Raw genomic sequence first — 23,777 nt, forward strand, 5'->3', positions numbered from 1 at the left:
ATTTATTATATATTATCTGCCATATATGGTTACGGTGAGCCCAGTCTTATCCTAACGAAGCTTCTCTGATTCTTATATTGCTTTCTATATATATATTTATGTGTGTGTGTGTGTGTATAGTCAGAAGTAAGAACAATTAGTACAGCTATAATTTCATGCACAAATAGCATCTCTTTGCACAGAGTTAATTAGAATGATAAAAGAAGAAGAAGAAGAAGAAGAAGAGTTAATTAGAATGATAACTGTGGTGGTGGTGATATATATGCTATGGTTTATAGAAATATTAAAAGAAGTTTGGTAATGCTATATGTGTCTTAATCGAATAATAACAAGGCCGGCCATGCGATAACTAATTGAAAGCATGCAATATGTTGAGGGGGTGAGTATGAGAATAAGAATAAGTCGTAGTCTACGGCCAGTAGAAAGAGACGTGTGAACCAAAGACTAATTAAGCTGGCATCGATGGTGAATGCACATCTAATTTCATATATATATATATATATATATAAGACTGGCAAAAGTTTTAGCACTTATATTCTTTTTAAAGACGACGACTCTGATAATAAACATCACTACTTTTTAGCTTCTATTCTTCTTCTTCTTCTTCTTTCTTATTTTTTCCTTCTTTCAATGCAAGAGAATATCATCTCGTCACTTGACAAGTTGACAAGATTAATCGAGTCATTAGGAAAAGCTTTAGCTTGATCATGGCTGACTTCCAACATCAAAGATTTGTTAGATTGTACTTGTCAAACACACACGGTCCAAATTGTTCGTTAAACAACTCCAAGAGATGAACACTTGGCTAAATTTGATGTGACCTTGAAGCCTCCGCTTATATATATATATATATATATATATATATATATATATATATATATAATTTAAATGGGGGTGTTACTAGTTCTAACTCTAGAAGCTTTAGATTTAATTGTAACATGGACTAAAAACTTACTAATATTCCAGTTAAATTAATAGCGTTAATAATCAAACTCGAGAACATACGAACCTCTCAGAGCAGTAGCTCAAATGTCTTGATGTCTTAAAAGGAAAGAGTAAATGGTTAATTAGTTCAACCACAGAAGGCATAAGTTTAATTAGTGGGTTAAGTAGTAGGTCTATTGAGACCTTGACACTGATCATAATGGCTTAACTACTAGTGGGGTTTGATACCGGGCAATAAATCCATGGAGCCACAATATAATCGTAATCCTTAATTTGTTCATGCCAAAATAAAGGTATATCTTTCATAACTATTCTCATCACTAGGGCAATAGGATTATCAGACAAAGACAACCATGAGAGAGAGATAGAATAGAGAGAGTTCATAAGTTATAGTTAAAATAATAAAATTTTAAGGAACACATGTACAAATATCAAGGGATATCTAAGTATCCAAAATATTTTAAGGAATATATATATATACTTTCAAAACCCTCTTTAGAAGGTATATTAGGGAGGTGACCCACTAAATAATTATCAGAGAGAGAGAGAGAGAGAGAGAGAGAGAGAGAGAGAGAGGGGGAGAGAGGGAATGAGAAAAAGAAAACAACATAAAATTGAAGGTTGGAATGAGTCATCCTACCACTTAATAATCCACTCACTATCTTAACAAAACATTCTAATGGACTTTGATAACTACTGGCATTGGTAGTGATCAAGGGACCAGACAAGATTCTTTCATGGCCACAGCAAATAAAGGCTTGCATGCCAAATACTAAAGCACATCAAGCTTGATGTTTACTTCTTAATTTATAGGCTGCGCCTAGTTAAAAGTTTTCTAAGATTTGACCATTTCTAGTGATGTTGACTGTTCATAAGTCATTTATTATTGCCTAAGTACCCATTTTTAGGTGAGACAGGAGTTGGAGAGTTATTTTTTTTAGAATTTTACATATATAACCTTCGAAAAAAAAATTTATTCACTTATATACTCAATATTTAATATATATATATATATATATATATACCCCTCGAAACACACTGAATTTTATGTGCATATCCTTAAAACTCTTAATTTTCTTTTGCCTAACTTCTCCTTAGAGTTAAGTAGCAGTTAAGACTTAAATAATTAAAATATAAAATAATAAAAATATTTTTATTCTAGTTTTCAATTATTTATCTTAGTTTTTAATTATTTCTCTTAATTAAGGATATTCTTATTTTTTTCCTATTAAACTCTTCATCCTAAATTTGAAAAGTAATTATAAGGGTATCTATAATATATATATATATATATGTTTTAAGAGGTCTTCAAACATATCAATTTTAAAGGGGCATATAAGGAAAATAAAAGCATACATGAATTTTTTTTAATATTAGTATAACTAATCTAATTTTTAATAATATTATAAAAAACCTATTATAATATAACTATTATTATATTCTTTTTGTAAACTAGTATAGTTTATAATGATATAAAATTGAAATGATAGTTAACCAATAACTAAAATATACTTTGATAGAGAAGAAAAAAAAGTGATTGAAATGATAGTTAACACGAGCTATGCCTTTTTAAGAATAATAATTAATAAATATAAAATTATAAAATGGTAGAGAAGAGAGAAGTTGGCATTCCTCTTGAGTACTACGTCTTTTCAATAGCAAAGGCATAGTGATAGTGGTAGAACTTTGTTGCTGTTATCTAAGGTAAACTAGATAAAAGCTCATTAGAGAACATAGGGGATTTTTTTTGCACTGATCCATCCCTCTGTATTATAGTCCAATGAGAGAGACAGAGAGGAAAACTTAACTTCCAAACTTCTGATCATAGGCAAGATTTAGATTATGGATGCAAGTGCTACCTTTGTTAGAAAAAATAAAAAAATAAAAAATAAAAAATAAAAAATCAAGGATTCTTTAAGTTACTTTAGATAAGCAAACAAGGAACCCAAATAATGATAGTTGGTTGTGGAATGATATTCATATTATATGAAATTAGATGTGCTGGGCCAAATGACAGCAAAAAGTATCTATACCTGCAATGAGGAGCAAAGAGTACCAAATAATCATTGATAGCTAATACCCAAAGTCTTGTTGGATCCTTCCATTATCTGCGAAAGGTATCTATATCTGCAACTACTGCAATGAGGAGCAAAGAGTACCAAATAATCATTGGTAGCTAATATCCAAAATGTCTTGTTGGATCCTTCCATCATCTATCCTGAAGGACTTGGCAAAGATTCTCAAATCTGTCTTCAGAATACTCTCATCAATGAGAAGCCTTGGTGTCAACAGTTAGCTAAGATGAAAATGAGGCATTTCTTTGCTTATATTAGATTACACCCTTGGCTTGAAATCCAGGGTGGTTGCCACCTGCCCTTAACCCTCCTATCAATCATAGATATGATCCATGAACTAATCAAGTTATTAAATAGCAACCTATTTAGATAGTACTATATGTAGCAAATTCATCAGAGGAATATTCCAAGAAAATTTAGCCCTGTTTACCAACTATTAAAGGAACAGACAAAGAACAGAAAGAAGAAAGAAAAAGCAAAATAATGGAGGTCCAAAAAGAAAATAAGTGCCTTACATTTGAATTTGGTGAAAAGATACAGTTAGGTGCTTGGATGGGATCTGGGTGTGAATGTGGAACATAAGACAATTACAAGGGGCTGTTTTAACAGCAGGCAGCTTCATAATAGTATTCATATGAAGAGAGAGAGAGAGAGAGAGAGAGAGAGAGAGAGAGAGAGAGATGAGATTAACATAGGGAAAATAACCTTTAAACGCCAAATAGGCAGGAATTCCTTGTCAGTAACAAGCAAAACATACCGAACTCTACAATCAACTAATACCTAAACTTCCCTCCAGATATTAACCAATATCTAAACTTGAGAAGAAGAAGTTTTAGAAAACCTAACTTCAAGATGCTGGTAAAATACTAAGCACAGAGAATGTTGTAAATTGGTTAATGAGGTAACCGTACAATTGATAATTCAAGAAAATGCAATCAATAAAGATCAAAGGTATGAAACTTATTCAAAGAAACTGTGGCCTAACATATAACTTTCGCAACAGCAGTTAATCAATAACTTATATTTTCTTACAGGGTTGTCTATCAGTTGTCTACTTAACTAGCAATACATGGCTGTTCCGAAATCAAATAATCCCATATAAAGTCTTCGACTGAACATTTACACCATTCCCATGGTTAATCTATTCTAAACTGTACTTAAAAGAATTTACCAGAAAAAGGAAACACTTATAAGAGTTCACTTATGCACTCTTCAAGTTCACACCTATTATATTTATTTCCCATTGGAATTGGCAAAGAAATCCCTAGTTTCTTGTAATATATTCACATTTCTACCTTGCAGATTTCCTAATCAATCTCGTATTACATTATTTGAGTTCCTGCACAAACATTTTATGTGGATTGCACTTCATGAACATGCGCCCATTGTTGCATGCTTATTAACTAACATCTAAAGGATTTGTCCCCGCCCAAATTCCAATTCACTCGAGGCTTGGCTTAATATCTGCCTCATTATATGCTTTCAAGATAGCATAATTATCATCTTCAGAAAAAGGACAGCAACAGAGAGTGCAAAGTTTTTCCCTTAACATGGTGCTCTTCTATCACAATAGGTTTTCCCTTGTATGAATTTTATACATTCTTCTGACTGAGATATCAAGAAAAAAAAAATCTTAGCTCCCTCATTTCATGGAGGGAACAGATGGAAAATATGCGAATTAAGGGGAACAAAATGTAGGAAGATCTATCATTTAGCTATGGCACTTTAGTCAGGAAGAGGCAAGCATAACATAGCTGCCATTAGTTTTGTGAAGGCTGCAGCTTGCCCTTCACAGCAAGGGCTGCAGCTCGATACCATGAGGCAGCAGCCATTGCTCCGGGGTCAGGAACTGAAGCCAGTAGATCTGCGGCTATATATGAAGATCGACCAGCCTGAAAATTTTATCATTTGTTAGTGAATAAAGAATATATATATATATATAAGCAAATAAGTAGTCAGTATCAGATATAAAGACCTCAATTTCCTATGCTCTCCAGTAACAAGCAAATTCCAATTAATAGATACATAATTTTATTAGAATTATGACGGAACAATTGAGACGAATGAAACCAAGTTAATGCTATCTAGTACATGTTCTTAACTAATGTAATTCAAAAATTATTTGCTGGAAGAAAGGAGGGATACTAAGCTGATGTAATTAAAACATTATTTGCAGGAAGAAAGGAGGAAAATAAGGATACCTGTGCTTGCATATGTTTAGTAGATTGGGCACCACTTAAAGCTGCTTCAGAAGATACAACAAAAGCTGTAGAAGGCTCATCTCCCGCATCCAACCTCTGATAATAAAGATGACGTCATATAATAGCTAGATATATTTAAATTAAAAAAAACTATTATAGTGGGCATTCCCTTGCCTCTTTCAGGACTGCTGATGCAGGAATAAGAGCATCCAACATTGTGCGATAGCCTGCACTAGCACCACCATATTTGCTGACAGCAGCAATAGATGCCTCTAAAGCATTAGCCCCTGGATAGAAAGCAGATGTGTCTAAATTTGCTCAGAGGATGAGATTTGGCAATTAACAGCATCAATAAAATGAAAACATGCTTACATTCTTTTCCTGTGATTATTGAGGTTCCCTTTAAGCTTGCATAGGCAGCCTTGCAGAAAATATCATACCTGTCAAGCAATGAATTGTTGCCTTTACTGGTCAGAATTCCAAGTTCCAGTATCCCATCAGTAAAAAGCATTGCAAAATAATTAGATACTCCTGAAATTCATTGTTGATAGTCAGAAGATAAGATGGGCACAGTACAAGATCCCGCTTGTTCCACCCATCACCCTCCGGATTGAGGCCCCAATCTCATTTACTGTTTCTGCAGCATTGTTCATAGGGTAACTGTGAAGCAAAAAAATTGGTTAAATCTCCAGATCTGCTTCATTAAAGGTAAAGGTATACACTCTAAGTTTATACTTGTAGGTTGAGAAAGGGCATGGACACCAATAGGAGACGAGCACGGAAAAAAAAAAAAACGTGGAACAGCAGTGTGTGCTTTCCCTGCTGAATTTATAGATGGACTCATAAAACCTGAGTACCAAATTCCATTAGCTTGATCATAGAAAATTCCTAAATCTATAGGAATAATAGTCAAAGTCAAGGGAGAAATGAAAATAGTAGAATGCTCATCAAAAGCAGATTCAAATATTTGGATAATCATATATTCGTCAAATCATGTATTGCCAACATACTCTTAGTATTAGAAAAACAGTGAGATCAAGAAACATGCTAACTTCGTACTTCTTGTCAATAGTTTTTCTTGCCCAACTAAAAGTGGTTGATTAACAATTAAATGCCAGTACGAAAGCAATGTGTTATTGTTCTGAAAGTTTTATTGTTGAATGTTGATACTCTTGGGCTAGGAGGTTGGAAGTTAAAACACATATAAATAATGATAGATAACAAGGCAAGCTTATTCTATATAAAGAACCAGTAAGATACACATAAGCATATAGATACACATAAGCATATAATGATATATAAGTTAAGATGGCTAGTACAAGCACTAAACCACTATAAGTACTACTGAAGCAAAATAACAAAAAACAGATGCAAATGAGAAAGACAAGAATTAATCTATATTGTCATAGAAAGGTTGCAAGGCTCTTTTTGCAAGGTTGTATATGCTCAGAAAGCAAGCAACAATTTGAAGAAAAATTCCTTCTAAACATTTAGACTTTTCTTAAAAAGGGATAAATAAATCTTTACCATATTTTCATGTCTTCAAGAATAGCTGCTGCACCTCTATGCATCTGAAAAAGAAAACATATTTTGATTATGGGACAAGAAAGATAGAAGAAAAAATAAGAAGGAGCAACATCAGTACTATAGTGACAAATATGAGAACTCACAGTAGTCCCACAGTCACCGTCACCCACTTTACTGTCCCACTCATTTAATTTATCTCGCAAACTGATAATCTCTTTAGCAGCTGCTTCAATAGCAGCCTCCAGAATGCACCCTTGCTTGGTTAGCTCTTGAGGTTGCCCAAGTATCTGATAAAGAGTAGATACTTGAAGTGGATAAATTAAGAAACAAACACATGCTCTATCAATATTGCACCATATTTGTCAAATTTAGAACCTAGAGATGACGAGCAATACACAAAACACAGCAATAACTACTTGAGTGCTTCAAGGTATAACTGTCTGTTACACTACTGAAGGAATGTATACTTTGATAAAAAAGAAAAGCTGAGCCTTTCATTTGTAGGAAATTGCAATTGAAAATGATTTCACAGTTTTACCTCCTCAGTTCTTGCTGAACAGGACGGTGGAACAGGAACAGGAATTTTCGCAGGTGGACGATCTCCTACAGGTTAAAATATCTGTTATATGTTATACTATAAAATTTATTAAGCACTAAAACAACCAAAAGAATTCACAATAACAGGGAGAGAGATGTGGTTCTTGTGCATGACAAATAGTTTCATTTTTTTCTCAGAACCGAAGATGAGAATTTATTAGTCCAATATCAGTCATCCATGCATCAGAAATAGACGGACAAGTGAAATAATACAGACCGAGAAACCAGACACAGAACAAAAATAGGTAAGCATTATACTTCTGGATAAGATAAAGGTGCAGGAAATGACAGAATGAACTCTGCTTCCTAGCTGGTGTTTGAAGATAAATCAGCTAAACACAATTAGACAACAATACATATTCAAGATAAATTTGCAGTCAGAAATAGGCTTGGACAGAATCAAAAGCTCAATCAAATGTTGTTGCATTTTAACAACTCTTTGTCCATACGAGTTCAATAACACTATGCTAGTAGATCTACAAGATATCCACTAAGAGTTTTGAGGCTAAATTCCACTTTGAATGTGCGCAGGTAGGCAGTAGGCACATATTATGACATATATCTATATTTAGCTATTCTACTGATTGATCAAGCTAATTAAGTTTGCCTACCAATAGCAAGTTCATTACCTTTAGCACCAACAGGCCAATAAGGAGCTTTAGTCGGGGCATCAAGACGCTGCAAAATTGCCTGATCAGCCTTCAAAATTGAGATGGAGAATCCTGTGCAAAAAACTTTATGATCTAGCAAGCACTCAAAGGCTTAAATCAGTGTATTGAACAACAGGTGTTAGTCCATGCACTCAGATTCATGACGAAGCAAGGCATAGGCCCCAAGATACAAGTTGCAAACCTCAAATGATCTAATATTTACAACATAAGAACATTACATTAATAAAGACGAAGTATACAAGCCTTTTACTCAGTTAAAATTATGTAAAGATCACATATTGCAATGCCTCATATGCACTTACTTGGTTATTCTATTACTATATTTATCTTGCAAGTTAATTTATATATCTGAATTTCTGGAACAAATTGTCATGCAATCACAAAACATTAATCACATTTTTTTACTTTTAACTCTTATGATAAAAATGTAATTATGTATGTCCTCCATATACATACATCTTAACAAAAGCTCCAAGACATTTAATTTCCAAATGCCTCTTTCTACAAATCTATAGTGCAAATGTAAGATTCTAGGGCCTCAAACACTAGTCCTAAGGCTTTTCGCAGGAGTCCTGCCACTAGGTGTGAGGCAAATTGAGACTCAAGTTACTTCTTTTTCCAAACTATGCTTAGAATTTGATGAAGCTACTTGCCATAACTAACCTGCCATATCAAGCGAAGTCATAAATGAGCCAGTATAGACTCTTTCAACAGCAACTCCATATGACAGTTGTAGCTCTCGAACTGCCTTTCTTGCTGCAATCATTAGCTCCATCATTGGAGTGGCACCCAATCTGTATATTATACATTTAAAATTAAAATGACTTCTAAGTTGCCTTTCAAAATGTTTATCACTTTCTTCTGATGTAGTGATCTAGAATGCTTCTTAAGATTAAGACATTCGGTTCATCAATCATGTATTTTATGGTAAACCATATAAAAATAAATAAAAATAAATGTTTGCAGTTTAAAAAGATTAATTTTTTTAAAAATAAAAATAATTCTCAGTCTTATTTTAAAGAGTCCACTAACCTACCAATATTTATTTTATCAGGATAAGATAATGATTGAAACATATTAGTTCAATTGAAAGCTACTATGAGATAAAGAACAGATAATTATTAGTATGGACCCTTTTTGCTGCTAAAGTACATTCTTTATCAGCAGTAAGATTGTGTGATAGGGAAAATCAATCAACTGGGTCTGAATAGTTGCTTTTTGTCTGTGTTCAAAAGGCCATACATTAACTGTTTCTCACACAATATGACCTAAGTAACTGCTGTGACATCGTATTTGAGTCAAGATTAGTTAGAATTAAGTTATTTAGGTAATTTCTAATTTTCTATAGTTTTCAACATTCATTAGGCAAATATTCTTATTCCTGATTAAGTCTCAATTTATGTAATTTAGGTCAATAAGTTAATATTTGGTTTTTTATTCATAAATATATGGGTAAGGCACTAAGATCAGTTTTGAGTTTTGACCTAATCAACCTAGGAATTTGGGTATATTAAGGAGTGTTAATACCATAGATAGCTCTTGGTTTTTTTCCTTATCTGAATTTATTTTAATATTTTCAATAACTTATCATTTCCGGAGCATGTTGTTCTTATATATATATATATATATGAAAAGATGGTTGCACTTCGAACCATAAAATGATTAACACATCCAGAACAAATTACATGTTTATGCTGTTGATTTGCTATCTTTTTTCTCAAATAGTAGAACAGAAAATAAAAGACAGAAGTGTACTTACCCATTAATCATGAGAACCACTCTACTTCCCCTTGTGATAGGAACATATTCTGTTTCCTGCAAGAAATTGAAAAATTAGTGGAGAAACAGGAAATTCTTCATTGTGTAGGACTTTATTAGTAATTTAAGATCTTCATAATCTTATTAAAATCAGATTCTAATAAAAGAAACCGTAACATCTTTCAACCAAAAAGTTTCTCGGTGATATGTATAAGAAAAAGCCTAATATACTTCTCGTATATAGATAATTCAAGTTTTCACTGAGTCTCTAAAGTTTTGAAAAAGCAAGTGTACTTCTCAATATGGATCGGCAGTCAGAAGGCACTCAAGACAAAAAGCTGCAGGAGCCGGCCTTTTTTAATTCACGATGACTGACTGATGACTAGTTATGCAACAAAGAAAATCTAGTGAAGGAAAGTGTTAAGCATACCGGTGACAATATCTGCTCGAGAACATGAGAAACCACTACATCGACAGGCTGGAGGTCAATGACAGCAGCGCCAGGCTCCCCATGCTAAAAGAAAAGCAAATCATATTTTTAAACATGGAAAAATACATTAAATATGCTAATATATTCTAAATAAGTAGTAACAGCTGATCACAGGAGTACACTTAAAAGTTAGAAACTAAATAAGATAAAGACAGACAGATCAACTCTGTTGATTGACAGTTGACTTTGATCAATACACATTGACTTACAATTCCGAGGCCAAGTTCCATTAGTTTTGGGCCTAAGCGATCTGAAGTGACCTGGCCTGGTAGTGTACATACAGACAGAGCAACTCCCATTGTCCCCACCAATTCAGATGCATGCTTTGCTTCTGCAGCAACATCAGCAAGGGATAAACCAGCATCTGCAGCTGCCCCAGCAACCTATCAATCAATGAAGCAAATGTGGAATTAGAAAGACTTACAAAAATATGTTTTAAATAGGGCATGACTATTTGAGGGCGTGTCTTAAAAGTTAAAAGGACATATTCAAGGTGTTTAGGAAAGTGATAATTATTACCTCATTATTCCTAATAACTCGTCTAACCTAGAACCTCTTGCATGGAATGTCCTTTTCTAATTACTTGTGTGAATGTAGGACATGCCATGAAGAAAGCATCATGTTCACATTTGAGTATCAAGCAATAACATATCCACAATAAGTCAATAACCTATTCTTATCTTTTCTTGTAAGCAGCATTACTGTCTCAAACTATGCATCCAAGAATACAAATGAAATAGCCCGAGCTACAATTAAGTTACAATGTAATTTTTGAAATATCAAATGTGACACCAGGTCAAATAACCTATATGTAATTCTTTAAAACCAAGTATATTTCAACTATAACCTCCACAAAAGAACTAGTTTCTCTCCTACACTTCTTTAATTTTAATGAGTCAAATTGCCCCAAATAATAAAGACATAGTACAATCTTCTTTGACCAGATGTCTGAGAGCTGATTTGTCAAGAATCTAAGTCCTTGTCGCAGGATACAGCTTGCACTTGACTTTATGTATAATAAAACTGAACCCAGAAAAAAGGAGGCAAATAGATATTTAGAGGGCAAAGGCCCCCATCTGCACTCCTAGTTGAAGTGAAACTATATATATTTTTTATAATATTGAAGAAAAAGACTAAAAGGAATCTAATCCAGTAAAATCCTCAAAAGTGGAGCATAATAGAATGCAAACATGCAAGGATGCAAACATCTCTAGGAGACTACGAACAGAAATACATAATGCTGTCCTTTGTTGTAATTGTGAGGATTTAGAAAAAATATCGTGGAATTGTGGTGGATTCCGATGTAGACACCACTAATTGTTATGTTTACTCTTGTACGCACAAGAGAGCTGTACCAGTGACTCTCTAGCTTAACGAAGATTTTGACTAGTCTTGTAGGACTATTTTCGTCATTTGTTCTTATTAGCCAACTTTTGTCTTTTGCTTTGCTTATATAAAGGCTTGTAGTCCTCTCTTTTCAATTAACGAAATATTTTGGAGAGTTTTGATATATTGAGTGTTCGTTGGTGGATTCCAATATCGGTGGATTTTGACACCCCGATTGGTAAATTCTCCGAGTTTGGTTACTTTTATTATATTTTCTTCTCAAATCTACGATCAAAGAGTTTGTCCTATATCAGATACCCTGCCTATGTGCCAAGTGTAGCTTTGAGAATCTTCATATAAAGGATTTTCAGAAAAAAATCAGCAATGGCCAAGGAATATATATATAATTTTTTGTTTATGTCCTTGAAGGAGAAGCAACGTATATCTTTAGGGCAATCTAGTAGATTATAAAAAAGACTAAATGGATTTTACAGCATGCTTCTACCTAGTATTACAGCCGTAGAGCACACAATAATAAGAGAAAGTAATGAGGAATAGTACCTTATGGACAAGAATTGTCCCAGCCAATCCTCTTCTGCCAGCTATCCCTCGAGGTGGTGGGAGTGCACAGTCATCTCCAACAATAACCATCTATAGGTGGATATATAATAGCAAGCTTCCTATAGACCACTTATTATATATTGCTCTTGATAAAGACAATAGAGATTAATATACCTCTAATTTATAGCCTTCAGATTTTGCCTGCTCAGCTGCCAAACCAAAATTAAGTCGATCGCCTGTATAGTTCTGTAAGATACAAACCAACTTTTAAAAAGGAAGCACCATTATGGAGAGATTGTAGCAGCTAGACAGTTACTAATATAACTACATTCAATATTTTCTATGATTTAAACATTCAATTAGACTAGATACTCCAACTTTCACAGAGACCTAAATACTTGATCAATATTAATACTAAGAGCACTAACACAAGAAAGGTCATGAAGCCTAACAGACAAGGAAAAAAAGGCACACAGCAAAAATACCTGTGACTTATAATGGAGGTTAAGAAAATACCTTAACTATTAGAAGACATCCCTTAGGACCTGTTACAGCTCGAATGGCCTAAAATATAAGATTAATTGGTACATAATTGACTGGCAGAACCAGTTAAATTGAAACAAGTAATGCAAACAAGAAAAAAAGACAAGAAACTATACAGCTAAAATTGAATCAACAGGAGGAGAAGTGAAAACATCTCCAGAAATAGCTGCAGTCAACATCCCTGGCCCAACAAATCCAGCATGAGCAGGCTCATGGCCACTTCCGCCACCTGTTAATAGAAGCAAATGTCAGCAAAACAAGTAGAAACCGCAGTAAGGCCTAGTACCTATTGCAGGAAATCCTTCAGCTAAACAGTTTGACACTACTTGAATTTTTTTAATCCCAGATTATAACTTTCAATAGTTGTAGAAATTCTGATCTAAAGGGAATCAATATCTTAGAGAAGGTCAATGAAGTGCTCGCCAAGTTTTAATAGTAATGATAGTTTAAGAAAAAGAGGATACTAGATATTATTAGGGATGAGAAAGGGCCTATTAAGCTAATGGGTGATAAGATAACACTAAAGTCCTGTAATCTCGGTAAGAAAATAAATGGTCTGTACTCACACAGTCAAACTAATACTCAGGTTGCACAAAAGCATCAGGTGTTTTTCCTTCCACTAGCCTCAGGCTAAGGACATCAACAGGCCCTTTTGGGGCATTACTTTTAGTCCAACCTACAACGACAAGATATTATTATAACAATTTCTTCAACGTACATACAAGTGAAATCAGATTCTCAATAACAAATCGTAAGTTGGTTTAAGAACATTGCTTCCTAGAGTACAATGAACAATGTGGATCTTCAAATTAGATGATCCAGCTCTGACTCTTGAACTCATCAATCCCAAGGTTAAAGATTTGATGAAAGGTGTGGAGATTAAAAATAACTATACTTGCTTTATGTAACAAACATGATAGACAATAGTCATCCTTCTTACATGAAATCTCAAGCAGTTAGCTCAAAGAAATAAAGTGCAGAAAGAACTAGGAAATTTTACAAGATTGGGATTTGGGAGAGGAATCACCTCCATAGTTTAATATGGCTTACTTATCCATAGTACAAGGTGTATTAGTTTAATATGCAATGATGTTCTTTCATAGAAACAATGAAAAAGCAAGAAATCTAGCAGGACCAATTTTCCTTGTACTACAATTCTTGGGGTAAATTTGTTCAATGTTATTCAAGGCAAGGGTGATTATTTGGGGGACACAACATTCAATAGACAGCATTACTTGTGCTGGAATTGATTGTGGCTATCAAAAGCGAGTTGATCTACCAAATTGATATGATTTTTATTACCAAATGGAAGCTTTGAGATAATTTATCATCCTCTGGTTCAATCAATGTCTTTATAATAAAAACCATAGGCATCAGTATGGCACTCAAAATCTCTAATCTGTGAACGTTTATAAAATTACAGAACATTATCTCCAATTTGTGAAGTACTTTTCCCTAAAGCATATCTATACGTGGTCATAAATATCATAATCGTCATCACTATCTGCATGCTAGTTAAATTGAAATTAATTCGTACAGGAAAACACAATTCTCAAGCTCCACACCTGATATGACAGCGACCTTATCGTAAGTGGCGGTCGTGACATCAGCACGTAAAACAACCTTAATCTGCAATACAGTTACAAGATTCAATACCGCGATCAACATTGCAGTCGAGACTACAAAATCGCTCACACAAGCACGGATTGCCATATTCACGTCACCTGCGGAAAACCATCCAAGTACTGCATACCAGGATATGTTTCCACCAAGCCCTCAATAAACTCAGTCACCACATCTGCATTTATACCCACAAATTGAATTCCTCAATCACTATACGAACTGAAGGAACTTAAGGCAAGATAACCTAAAAAAACAACCATTGCCACATTTTTCGAAGGAGAAAAGATAACACGAATCTAGCTCCAAAAAATCACGAAAAGAATTCATTAAGAATACAAAAAAAAAAAGAGTAGATGTCGAGGGGAGACCGTTCGGATCGTTGATGAGCTTCTTCCCTTGGTATGCCATGGCGGATTCTAAATCTGATCCAATTCCGCTATAATCAAACGAGACAGGGAAAGATCGAGGAATCCGATAACGGAAGGAGAGACGAAAAACCAAGCTCTGAAGGAGAGGAGGGGAGTTGGGAGTCTCCACAAAGAATTTAGAAAAGATTTATCGATAAGAGGTCGAAGCAAACACTGGAGTGGGACCCTCCATTGCGTCGGGTGACCAGAATTGTCTGCAGGCCCAAATGTAGGAGTTTCCTACAAACAACGTGCTTGGCTGTTGGCACGGGCTTTGCTAAGGTTGCCCTACTGGAGTCGCCGTCTCTTTAGCTTTTCCTTCTTCTCCGTTCTCCCATTCACTTTCCCTCTCTAAAAGAAAAGGTCATTTATTTTTTATTTTTTTTACATTATGTGACCGCATTTCTAACTATATAATGCTTGGTCAGTAGATATTAATGGCTGAAATGACCAACTGGAAGACAACAGACATAATGAAGGAAACAACTCACCACAAGGAAATTAGAACATCATCACATTATACAACTCATTTATTAAATTCTTGTGCCTAGAACAAAAGAAGATGTTATGTTTTATTTTTTTTATTACACTTTTTCCCTGAGTAAGAATATGTGACAATTCCATCAAAGCTTTGATGCACAAGTCACAAGTGAGCTGCTCATTAAGTCTACAGATGATCACATCGTAGAAAAAGTTTCAGCAAATATTAAACCATCAAACTCTTGAACTCAACCAATCAATTATATCTTTCACAACTTCTTCGTTCTCTGGTTCAATAAGGAGATCGTGCAAGAGGCCTTCATACAGTTTAATCGCCTTGTCCGACGACGAGGCTTCTTCGTATAATTTCTGTGAGCCTTCAGGGTCGGTTACTAAGTCTGCAGTGCCATGTAGGACTAGAAATGGAATATTAACTTTCTTCAAACGCTGCTGCAAGTAGGTAGACAAGCATAGGATTTCGTAGCCAGTTCTCACTCGGATTGCACCCGTGAACACGAGGGGGTCAGAGTATTTTGATCGAAGTGCCTCAGGGTCGCGGGATACCGGCGGTCCATCCTTGTTTTCAGAGCTGAATTGATATCTCGGTGCAATAAGGGAAAAGACTGGAGCCAGAACCTGCAGTTACAAAGGAAGTAATGCCGATCTGATCAACAATTATGATAACTAGAATGGCAAATTACTGAGGCTGAGTATGGTATAGAAGCCTTTATCTTCTATTTAGATCTTAACTATAGAAGTATCAGCGCAAAATCATATCCCAGTGCAAATTACACCTCTCTCTATATTTTATGATAACTAGATATCCTGATGTTTGATCAGACACGCTATCAACTCTTACCAAAATTAATTTAGAGAATGTAATAATCACAGGGTAACATAACCTTCAACTTTATATGTTTATTAATGATACACAAATTATAGGTAATAATTCATTACCTTGACAATTGGGTTAGCAGGCTGAACGCGTATAGCAGGTGATGTCAACACAACACCTTTGATATGACCCTCTACTTCTGGATCGAGCAATGCCTTCAAATATTTGAAATAGCACAGAGTAATTATATTTATAGTAATATAAAGTATCACCTGGAATGAAATCTACTGAACTTCCAGAATATTTCTTCACCTTTAAAATTATTGCTGCACCAGTTGAGTGACCAAAGCAAAAGCATGGCAGGCCAGGATTTTCTGCCAATAGTCTCTCCATATACATTTTCTGCATGAGAACAAAGCTTTTAGGATGAGCAATTTTAAAGGTTAGTGTGAAACATAAGCTCAAACTGCTGATTACCAAATCACTGATAGCATAATCTATGGACTGGACATATCCATGCAGAGCATCACTTCCACCATGGCCTGTGTCAGAGACATTCGTTAGAGAAGATTCACACTTTGTGGCCAAACATATGAACACTTGAAAAGGCCTAAAGAATAATATTAAGGGATCTTCCAGATATATCTTGCGGTTATTTTGGTTCCAGAGTCTACTAACTTATCTCTACTATGTGGATGCCCTGGTTTCAATTTTGATACAAAGCTGAATCCAATAGAGGGTCAAAATGCACAAGCGAAGAACATTAGTCATACAAAATGGAGTTATCTGCTTTGCTTTCTCAAAATAAGCATGAATATGAGCAAAATATACTCTATTGGAATTTTGGTAGCTCGAAGTAATCTGAGTTACTTAAAAACCACCAGATCTGACTTTGTCTTAATCAATACCAGGACCCAATCAAGTGCTCTAGAAAAGTTTCCACAAAGAACGTGCCAAGTAATCTTAGACCCTGGAACACATGAGATTTATTCTGTATCTTTGGGTTCAGATGCATAATACGAAGTTGAGAAGATACGATCAGCAAATGCACGTGTCAAAATAAAAGAATCAAGAGAGTATACGAGTTCATGTGTATATATTCTATCCAACAAATAATTTTTACTAATGATCATGTTAAGTACTAATTTGAAGCTATATAAAAAGACAGATTCTGAACAAATGCCGTAAAGGAATCACTAACAGAGAAATCTTCCATCAGAACATTATTGATCAATGAGAGCGAATCTCATAGAACTTTCTAAACAATAAGTATATCCACAATATTATTGAAAGAGAAACCATTCAGATACTTACCAGTCCAGTCCATTGCGTGCACCTTAAAACCATTATCATTTAGTTTCTTCGCAAAATGATCATATCTACCACTGTTACATCAAAACAACATAGAGCACTAAGACGTGCACATAGCTGCTTCTAGAGTTTCCCAAGGCTGGAGAAAGGAATTTAAACAGTCATAAGATGAAGTACCTGTGCTCATTCAAGCCATGCATAAGAATAACGAGTCCCCTGAATAGTGTTGGCAAAACTATCAGTTACTGCTATCTAAGTGAAGAGATAGATCGTTGTATGATTGAATCAAAAGATCTTTAACATATTAAAAAAGGAGAGAGCTAGAGAGGTATTAAAAGAGCAAAATTGGCAACTATCGAGAAGAATTTCTATACCGAGCTAATCATTACTGAGAAAAGAGCAGTAAACGTCTAGAACTATGGCTGTCTTAGTATCCTTGTCACAAGTAATGTTGTATTGCATTTAATGTTATCTGATATATATATATATATATATATATATATATATATATATATACATACATACAGCTGGGTTTGTCTGAATTAATCAATAAAACTTATTAGAATAAAGCAACATAAAGACAAACACCTGGTCTCCACATTGATGGGGGCCCAGGACTGGGTAAAGAGAGTCTCCCCTCTCTTCGTTCCCAGCAAAGCAAACTCCCTCCGACTCCTTCCCCCCTCCCTCGCCGCCTTCTTCACCCTTCTCACCGCTGCCGCCCTCCTCGCCGCCGCCTCCTGCTCCCTCTGCCTCCGCGCTACCATCTTCGCCGGAACCCTCACCACCACCGCCGCCCCCTTCCTCCCCCCACCTCCTCCCCCGCTGGACTCCGCCCTCTCGTTCCCCGCCGCCGCCGACTGCGCCGGCACGAACCGGAACGGAAGGAGGACGAGGAGCACTGCCGAACGGAGGAGGAGGTGGATGAGACGGACGAGGGCGTTCACGCGACCGCTCGCGCCAGAAGTCAGCAGCAATGGCTCCGACGGTAGCTTCGTCGAGGAGTCCATTTCGGCTGATCAGAACTTTTCCAGCCCCCCCAAAAAAAAGAACTTAACTTTTACAGCGATATTCGAATAACTCCGAGGTTTTTCTCGACCTTATCGGAGGAAATCGAAGGATGATCTCCGCTTCAATTTGCGGTAAAAATAATCGGACCGCCAACGTACTAAATTGAGGCAAAAAGGCCATGACGATGATCTATTTATTTTTATATATATATCTCTCTCTCTCTCTCATGCTCTCGTTGAGAAATCGACATATTACGTGGCAAATTTGTGGCCGTAGTGGGGTCCGTTTAAAATTTCATTAATAGATCAGTCGTTTGACCAGTCGTGTTTATCTTGCGGTTCCGAAGAGATCTTTGTAAACTTTTGGGATGCGTAGTTGAGTACGTGTCCATGTGAGAGGAGACGTAATCGCACGTGGCACTGCGCGGCGCCTTGTCGCGGGTGCTTAGGAAATACTAGGTACTATAATATAAAATGATATAAATATATGAAACTTTTTACTAATCACACCCTATCTTTTATTTAATTTGTAATTCACACACCGTTCCTACTATGACAATTTTGGCCCTTCATTTTTTTTTCCTATAATTTTAATTTAACACCGATATTATTTTAACTAATTAATGTTGACTAAATTACTAAAATAACTCTATCCCCTCCTCCCCTTCTCTCTCCTCCCTCCACAATCTTTTTTTATCTTTCCCCAACCAACTCTCACCATCGCCACCACTACTACCTTTCCTCGTCTCTCCCCTCTTCTTATTTTTCTTCTTCATCTTCGTCTTGTTCTTCTTCTTCTTCTTCCCCCTCCTCCTCTTCTACTTATCCTTGCTCTGATTAGGATTCATCGGAGAAGATGGAGTGAGCTGAGCATTTAAATCGATTTCGATTTAGGGATCAAACTTCCAGCCTAGGGACGATGAGACGGTGAGAAGGATGATGAAGATGGGAGAGATAGAGAGGATGAAGAAGACGAGAATAATTTAAGTATTTATAAAATATTTAATATATTATAATATAAATATTATTTTGTTGGTGCTATCTAAGTTTATTTAAGGTGTTTTATAAAAATTAGTAGGAAAAATGAAAGGTCAAATTATAAAATTCTCAAAGACAGTGTAAATTATAAAATAGGTAAAATATAAGGTGTAATTTAAAAAATTTTCTAAAAAATAAACTAAGTCAATCCTTTTATTTTATTTTATTTTTTATGAAAAGTATATAAACAGATTGATATTAATTCAAACCACTGTAAGTCAATCCGAAGATGGTCAGTCCATTCCTTTTATATTGGCAAGGTAATGAGTCAGAGAAGTTATTAAGTCTACTCGTATATAGAACATTGGTGGATAGTAACATTGATATTCACCAAGAGTATTCATGAATTATTGGGGCAATCAACCGGTCAATGAGGTGAGAGTATGTATGTTAATATCAATTTTTAAGGTGGTATACATACACGTATATAAAATTTCATTCCTATAATGAATATAACAGTTGGTTAGCTCAACATTTATAGACTAATCCTATAGATAGAGGTCATGGGTTCAAATATGTATTGATTTGAGCTAATTGTGGGCTATATCAATTTAAGTGGCCCGTTTCTTGAAAGTAAAATTAGCCCAAATGTCCATCGACATCCCCATTTTGCACGGTTGTCTTTCCATCTCTCCTTCTTTAATGGTGAAGGGCAAACTCTGCTCTCGCTTATGTCTTTCCATCTCTCCTTCTTTAATGGTGAAGGGCAAACTCTGCTCTCGCTTAGATAGAACAAGAGCTCCGTCAAAACTAGAACATGCCTTTACAGTAGAAAGGCGCATGTTTGCTCGCTTATACAACAAGACAGACCTTAACTACTGCAAATTTAGTCTTATACACACGCATGCATATATATATATATATATATGATAGATCAAGTAAAATTATTCATTGGACTCATGGGGAGCATATGAAGGAGCCTAGACAAGTAGCCCATCTTGGTTGGCCCAATAGGGTCATGCAATTGCCACCATTGAGTAACATGAGCCATGATCAGCTCGATCCGTTCAAGATTAGGCATGAACATCCAATTTGACCCAGTTTACTCAATCTAGCCCTAAACAATAGGACACAACCACTAGTAGGTAACCCTAGCTCTTTTCTGAGCAGGCCATTTATTACAATAGAATTCTGAGCCTAGCCATTGATGCCTTAATAATGACAAAGAAAAATTAGCAGTAACTAGTTACCTAACACAACTATGAATTGCATGCATCAAGTATATTGTCTCAGATGGTTGGCAGTAAAGAATGGACAATGAGAATTTAAGCTGGAAGTTCCTAGGATAGATAGAGATAGAGATAGAGATAGAGATAGAGATAGAGATGCTTTGGTATGGCAGCAAAGAGACGGCCATCCATGGAAACAGCAGCTAGATCAATAAAGCATGCATATATGCATGCTTCCATGCACCTTTCTGGATCCCCAGAGCTCCCTCCTCACCTTTTACCATCAATATTGCAGTCAGCCTGCAGCAATAACATCATCTATTCTTGTTCCAAAGTAATTACTCCATCTTTCAGTACCTACCATATTGTTCCTATTTTCCAATGGCACCTCTTTAATACAACCCACACATGTCACGTCACCATTAAGAAGGAGAGTGTGCTCTTACTTTGGCCCTTGTGCACATTACTCTTACATTTATGCACATGAGAGAGAGAGAGAGAGAGAGAGAGAGAGAGAGAGAGAGAGAGGAGAGAGGGTGAGTGAATGAATGATGTGAGCCATCATGACTAAATAATTTTATTTTCATAGAGAGGTAGCTGGAGAGAGAGAGAGAGAGAGAGAGAGAGAGAGAGAGAGAGAGAGAGAATATGATGTGAGCCATCATCACTGAATAATTATATTTTCATTGAGAGATATAGAGAGAGGGAGAGGGTCAGTGGTAAAAAAACAAAGTGAATGAATGAATGATGTGAGCCATCATGACTAAATAATTTTGATGTGGAGAAGGGGGAAAACTATGCCTGTGGGTGTGAGTGTGTCATACTTGTCAGCCATATAAATTCCAACAGTCCCAAAGACTGCTCCCATACTTGCATGCTCTTGTTGGACATAAATTTATCTGCTTGTGCTCTCAGAACTCCCTAGTAAATAATACAATGAAGTCCTTGAACCCAGACAAGTATTTATTGTAACCAACTATATGTCATTGAGGTTAGGGCTCCCAAGACCTAATTACCTAACGAGTACTACTACTGCGACATCACACTTATCATAGTTTCTATCAACTATAGTTTCAGAAGTAGTTGTGCGACATTTGTCCCTCTCAAAGAAGGGCCTCCAATATTGTATCCTTTCACATCTTGACCAATAAATGACTCAAACCAACTAACTTATCATGCATTGAACTTTACTTTGATCCTTCAAATGGCAGTAGCTTTAAAGAGTTTGAACTCCTCTACAACATTCTAGCTTAAGTCAAGAGACAGGTCATCAATACCTGCAGCAACTCTTGCTGGCAAACAGTGGGTTATCACTGTTAGCCACAGTGAGACAGATTGAGAATGATTTCTTAATAGCATGCATATTATATATATTAAGACTAGATATACAGAGCATGCATATATGCAATAGTGTACTTAGTTCAATATATCATATCTCCATCAGCTGGTGACTAAATAGGCAGGATAACCCAATGACAATGTGCTTCTCCAGAGCAATCAACTGTATATAATTTAAAGCTCTTCAATTCTCTTCTACAAGTAAACGGGCTTGGTGCATGCGGCCTCCCTGAACTTTCATAATTGTTGTTTCCTTTTTTCTTTGTATGGTTAATGACATGTGGTAGGAATAATCACAACACTAATCAAATAGTCAAGTTCTAATACAACCCTCCTAAATAAAAATAGGATTTTATTTTACGTACTTGACACTGATATCGTAATTATCACTACTATATGGTTTTAAATATCATAACTGCCACTAAAATCCTTTGATTCTTTTAGAGTTGCAAGAATGACTAAAATATCATTCTTTTCTTGAAGTTTAGATTGCGAGATATTTATCCTAAGTTTTTTCTTGTGATAAATAAGATTCTTTTCCTTGTGTAATGATATCGGGTAACACCTTCCAAATCATTTATCTAATGGCAAAATGATATTTTCATAATTTAATTAATTATGATTATTTATATTTGGCTGACTGAATGATATTTTTGAAAGAGCTCAATAATTTGGATAACGATTAATCTAGTGACAATGACATTTGAAAATTTTTTAGTGGAAATTATACAAAACTCTCAAATAAAATAAACATTAAATGAAAAAAGGCCAAGATTGTGGGATAATTGACAAGAGAAGCATGTAAAAATATAAATGAAACAAAAGGAATGAGATTTTCAGTGTTTTATGTGCAGAGTTCACACCTTGACATCTCATCAAAAGGAGATGAGGGTGTGTTGAGAACCAATTAGGGTAGCACACGAACGCATGTAAAACTTGCTTGCACGTAAAAGTGTGTGTGTGTGTGAGAGAGAGAGAGAGAGATATAAAAGAAAGAAGTGGAATAAAGGAAAGATCGTGAGATCTTAAGTACACTAATAAAGAAGAAAAAGTGGGGAACATCTACTACTTACTCCAACATTAGATGTTTGTGCATTCAAAAGATTATGTTCCTCCCACCCCAAACCCCAACTCAAAAATCTATTCAGAAGCATGAAAAATAGGAATCGAGTAGCTAGAAATTTAACTTGTAGTAAATGTTTACATCAAAGTATTTAACACTAATTCTATGAATTCCATGTGCATAAAATGAGCATAAACTATACATCATATAATATCATATATGCACAACTTTTTAGTACTAAAAAGATAGATATAGTTCATGTGCCAATATCCACCTCTCACGTGCCCTCCTGCGAATCTAGTAGCTTCCCCACCACCCTCATCTCTCTCTCTCTCACTCAGTCACTGTTTGCATGGAGCACTCCATTAACTAGGCCAGATGCCACCTTCTCATTGGCCTATCTGATGTCTTACATACCCCTGGCCAATTGCAGCCCTATCCGTAAGCCCTTCCGCTGTACAAAACAGCAGCAGAACTTTGCACGTGGGATATAAGGATAGGGAGCAGTCTTTTGATCAGCATTGATGCTTTCCACCAACTCTTTACGTTCCATTACATGACCAAAGGTTCGTTCGTCGTTCACGAGGCATTCTCTCGTTGGGGATGAGAGGAGAAGACTCTCCTTACATTCCATCATTTCCTTCACAGATGGCAACGAAAAACAACTACAACTTGTCTCTACTTTATCATCATCATCATCATGATCATCAGCATCGCCATATATAGTTTTAAGTTTTAGGGGAAAAGGTGTTTAATTTACAGCGTGCCAGAGTAGATATTGTCTACCGTGCATGGTGAATATATATCTT

At 35.6% G+C, this 23,777-nt stretch overlaps 2 protein-coding genes across 3 annotated transcripts; both read right to left on the bottom strand.

Moving 5' to 3' along the window:
- Positions 1 to 4,547: 4,547 nt before the first annotated feature.
- Positions 4,548 to 14,857, bottom strand: LOC140787171 (putative 3,4-dihydroxy-2-butanone kinase). Of its 2 annotated transcripts, XM_073135957.1 has the most exons (21): positions 14,686 to 14,854; positions 14,419 to 14,492; positions 14,260 to 14,323; positions 13,261 to 13,370; positions 12,811 to 12,923; positions 12,668 to 12,715; positions 12,326 to 12,397; positions 12,152 to 12,241; positions 10,474 to 10,647; positions 10,205 to 10,288; positions 9,776 to 9,831; positions 8,680 to 8,810; positions 7,975 to 8,067; positions 7,287 to 7,351; positions 6,892 to 7,035; positions 6,749 to 6,792; positions 5,798 to 5,881; positions 5,594 to 5,661; positions 5,396 to 5,508; positions 5,222 to 5,317; positions 4,548 to 4,912 (listed from the first exon to the last, which is right to left on the bottom strand). In XM_073135957.1, exons 5-21 carry the CDS (start codon positions 12,871 to 12,873, stop codon positions 4,781 to 4,783), a joined length of 1,557 nt encoding a protein of 518 aa, XP_072992058.1. In that variant the 5' UTR covers positions 12,874 to 12,923; positions 13,261 to 13,370; positions 14,260 to 14,323; positions 14,419 to 14,492; positions 14,686 to 14,854; the 3' UTR covers positions 4,548 to 4,780. The 2 variants fall into 2 exon arrangements, with proteins under 2 accessions (XP_072992058.1, XP_072992057.1); XM_073135956.1 differs by lacking the exon at positions 13,261 to 13,370 and having other exon boundaries at positions 14,686 to 14,857.
- Positions 14,858 to 15,225: 368 nt separating this feature from the next.
- On the bottom strand, positions 15,226 to 18,541 carry LOC140786771 (uncharacterized). Its single transcript, XM_073135411.1, has 7 exons — positions 17,939 to 18,541; positions 17,528 to 17,566; positions 17,354 to 17,424; positions 16,517 to 16,581; positions 16,352 to 16,441; positions 16,162 to 16,254; positions 15,226 to 15,840 (listed from the first exon to the last, which is right to left on the bottom strand). The coding sequence occupies exons 1-7, from the start codon at positions 18,358 to 18,360 to the stop codon at positions 15,439 to 15,441; spliced, it is 1,182 nt and encodes a 393-aa protein (XP_072991512.1). The 5' UTR covers positions 18,361 to 18,541; the 3' UTR covers positions 15,226 to 15,438.
- Positions 18,542 to 23,777: the final 5,236 nt, after the last annotated feature.

The sequence above is a fragment of the Typha latifolia genome, chromosome 4, assembly GCF_019914945.1.
Source record: "Typha latifolia isolate L0001 chromosome 4, TyphaL0001v2, whole genome shotgun sequence".
Lineage (NCBI taxonomy): Eukaryota > Viridiplantae > Streptophyta > Magnoliopsida > Poales > Typhaceae > Typha > Typha latifolia.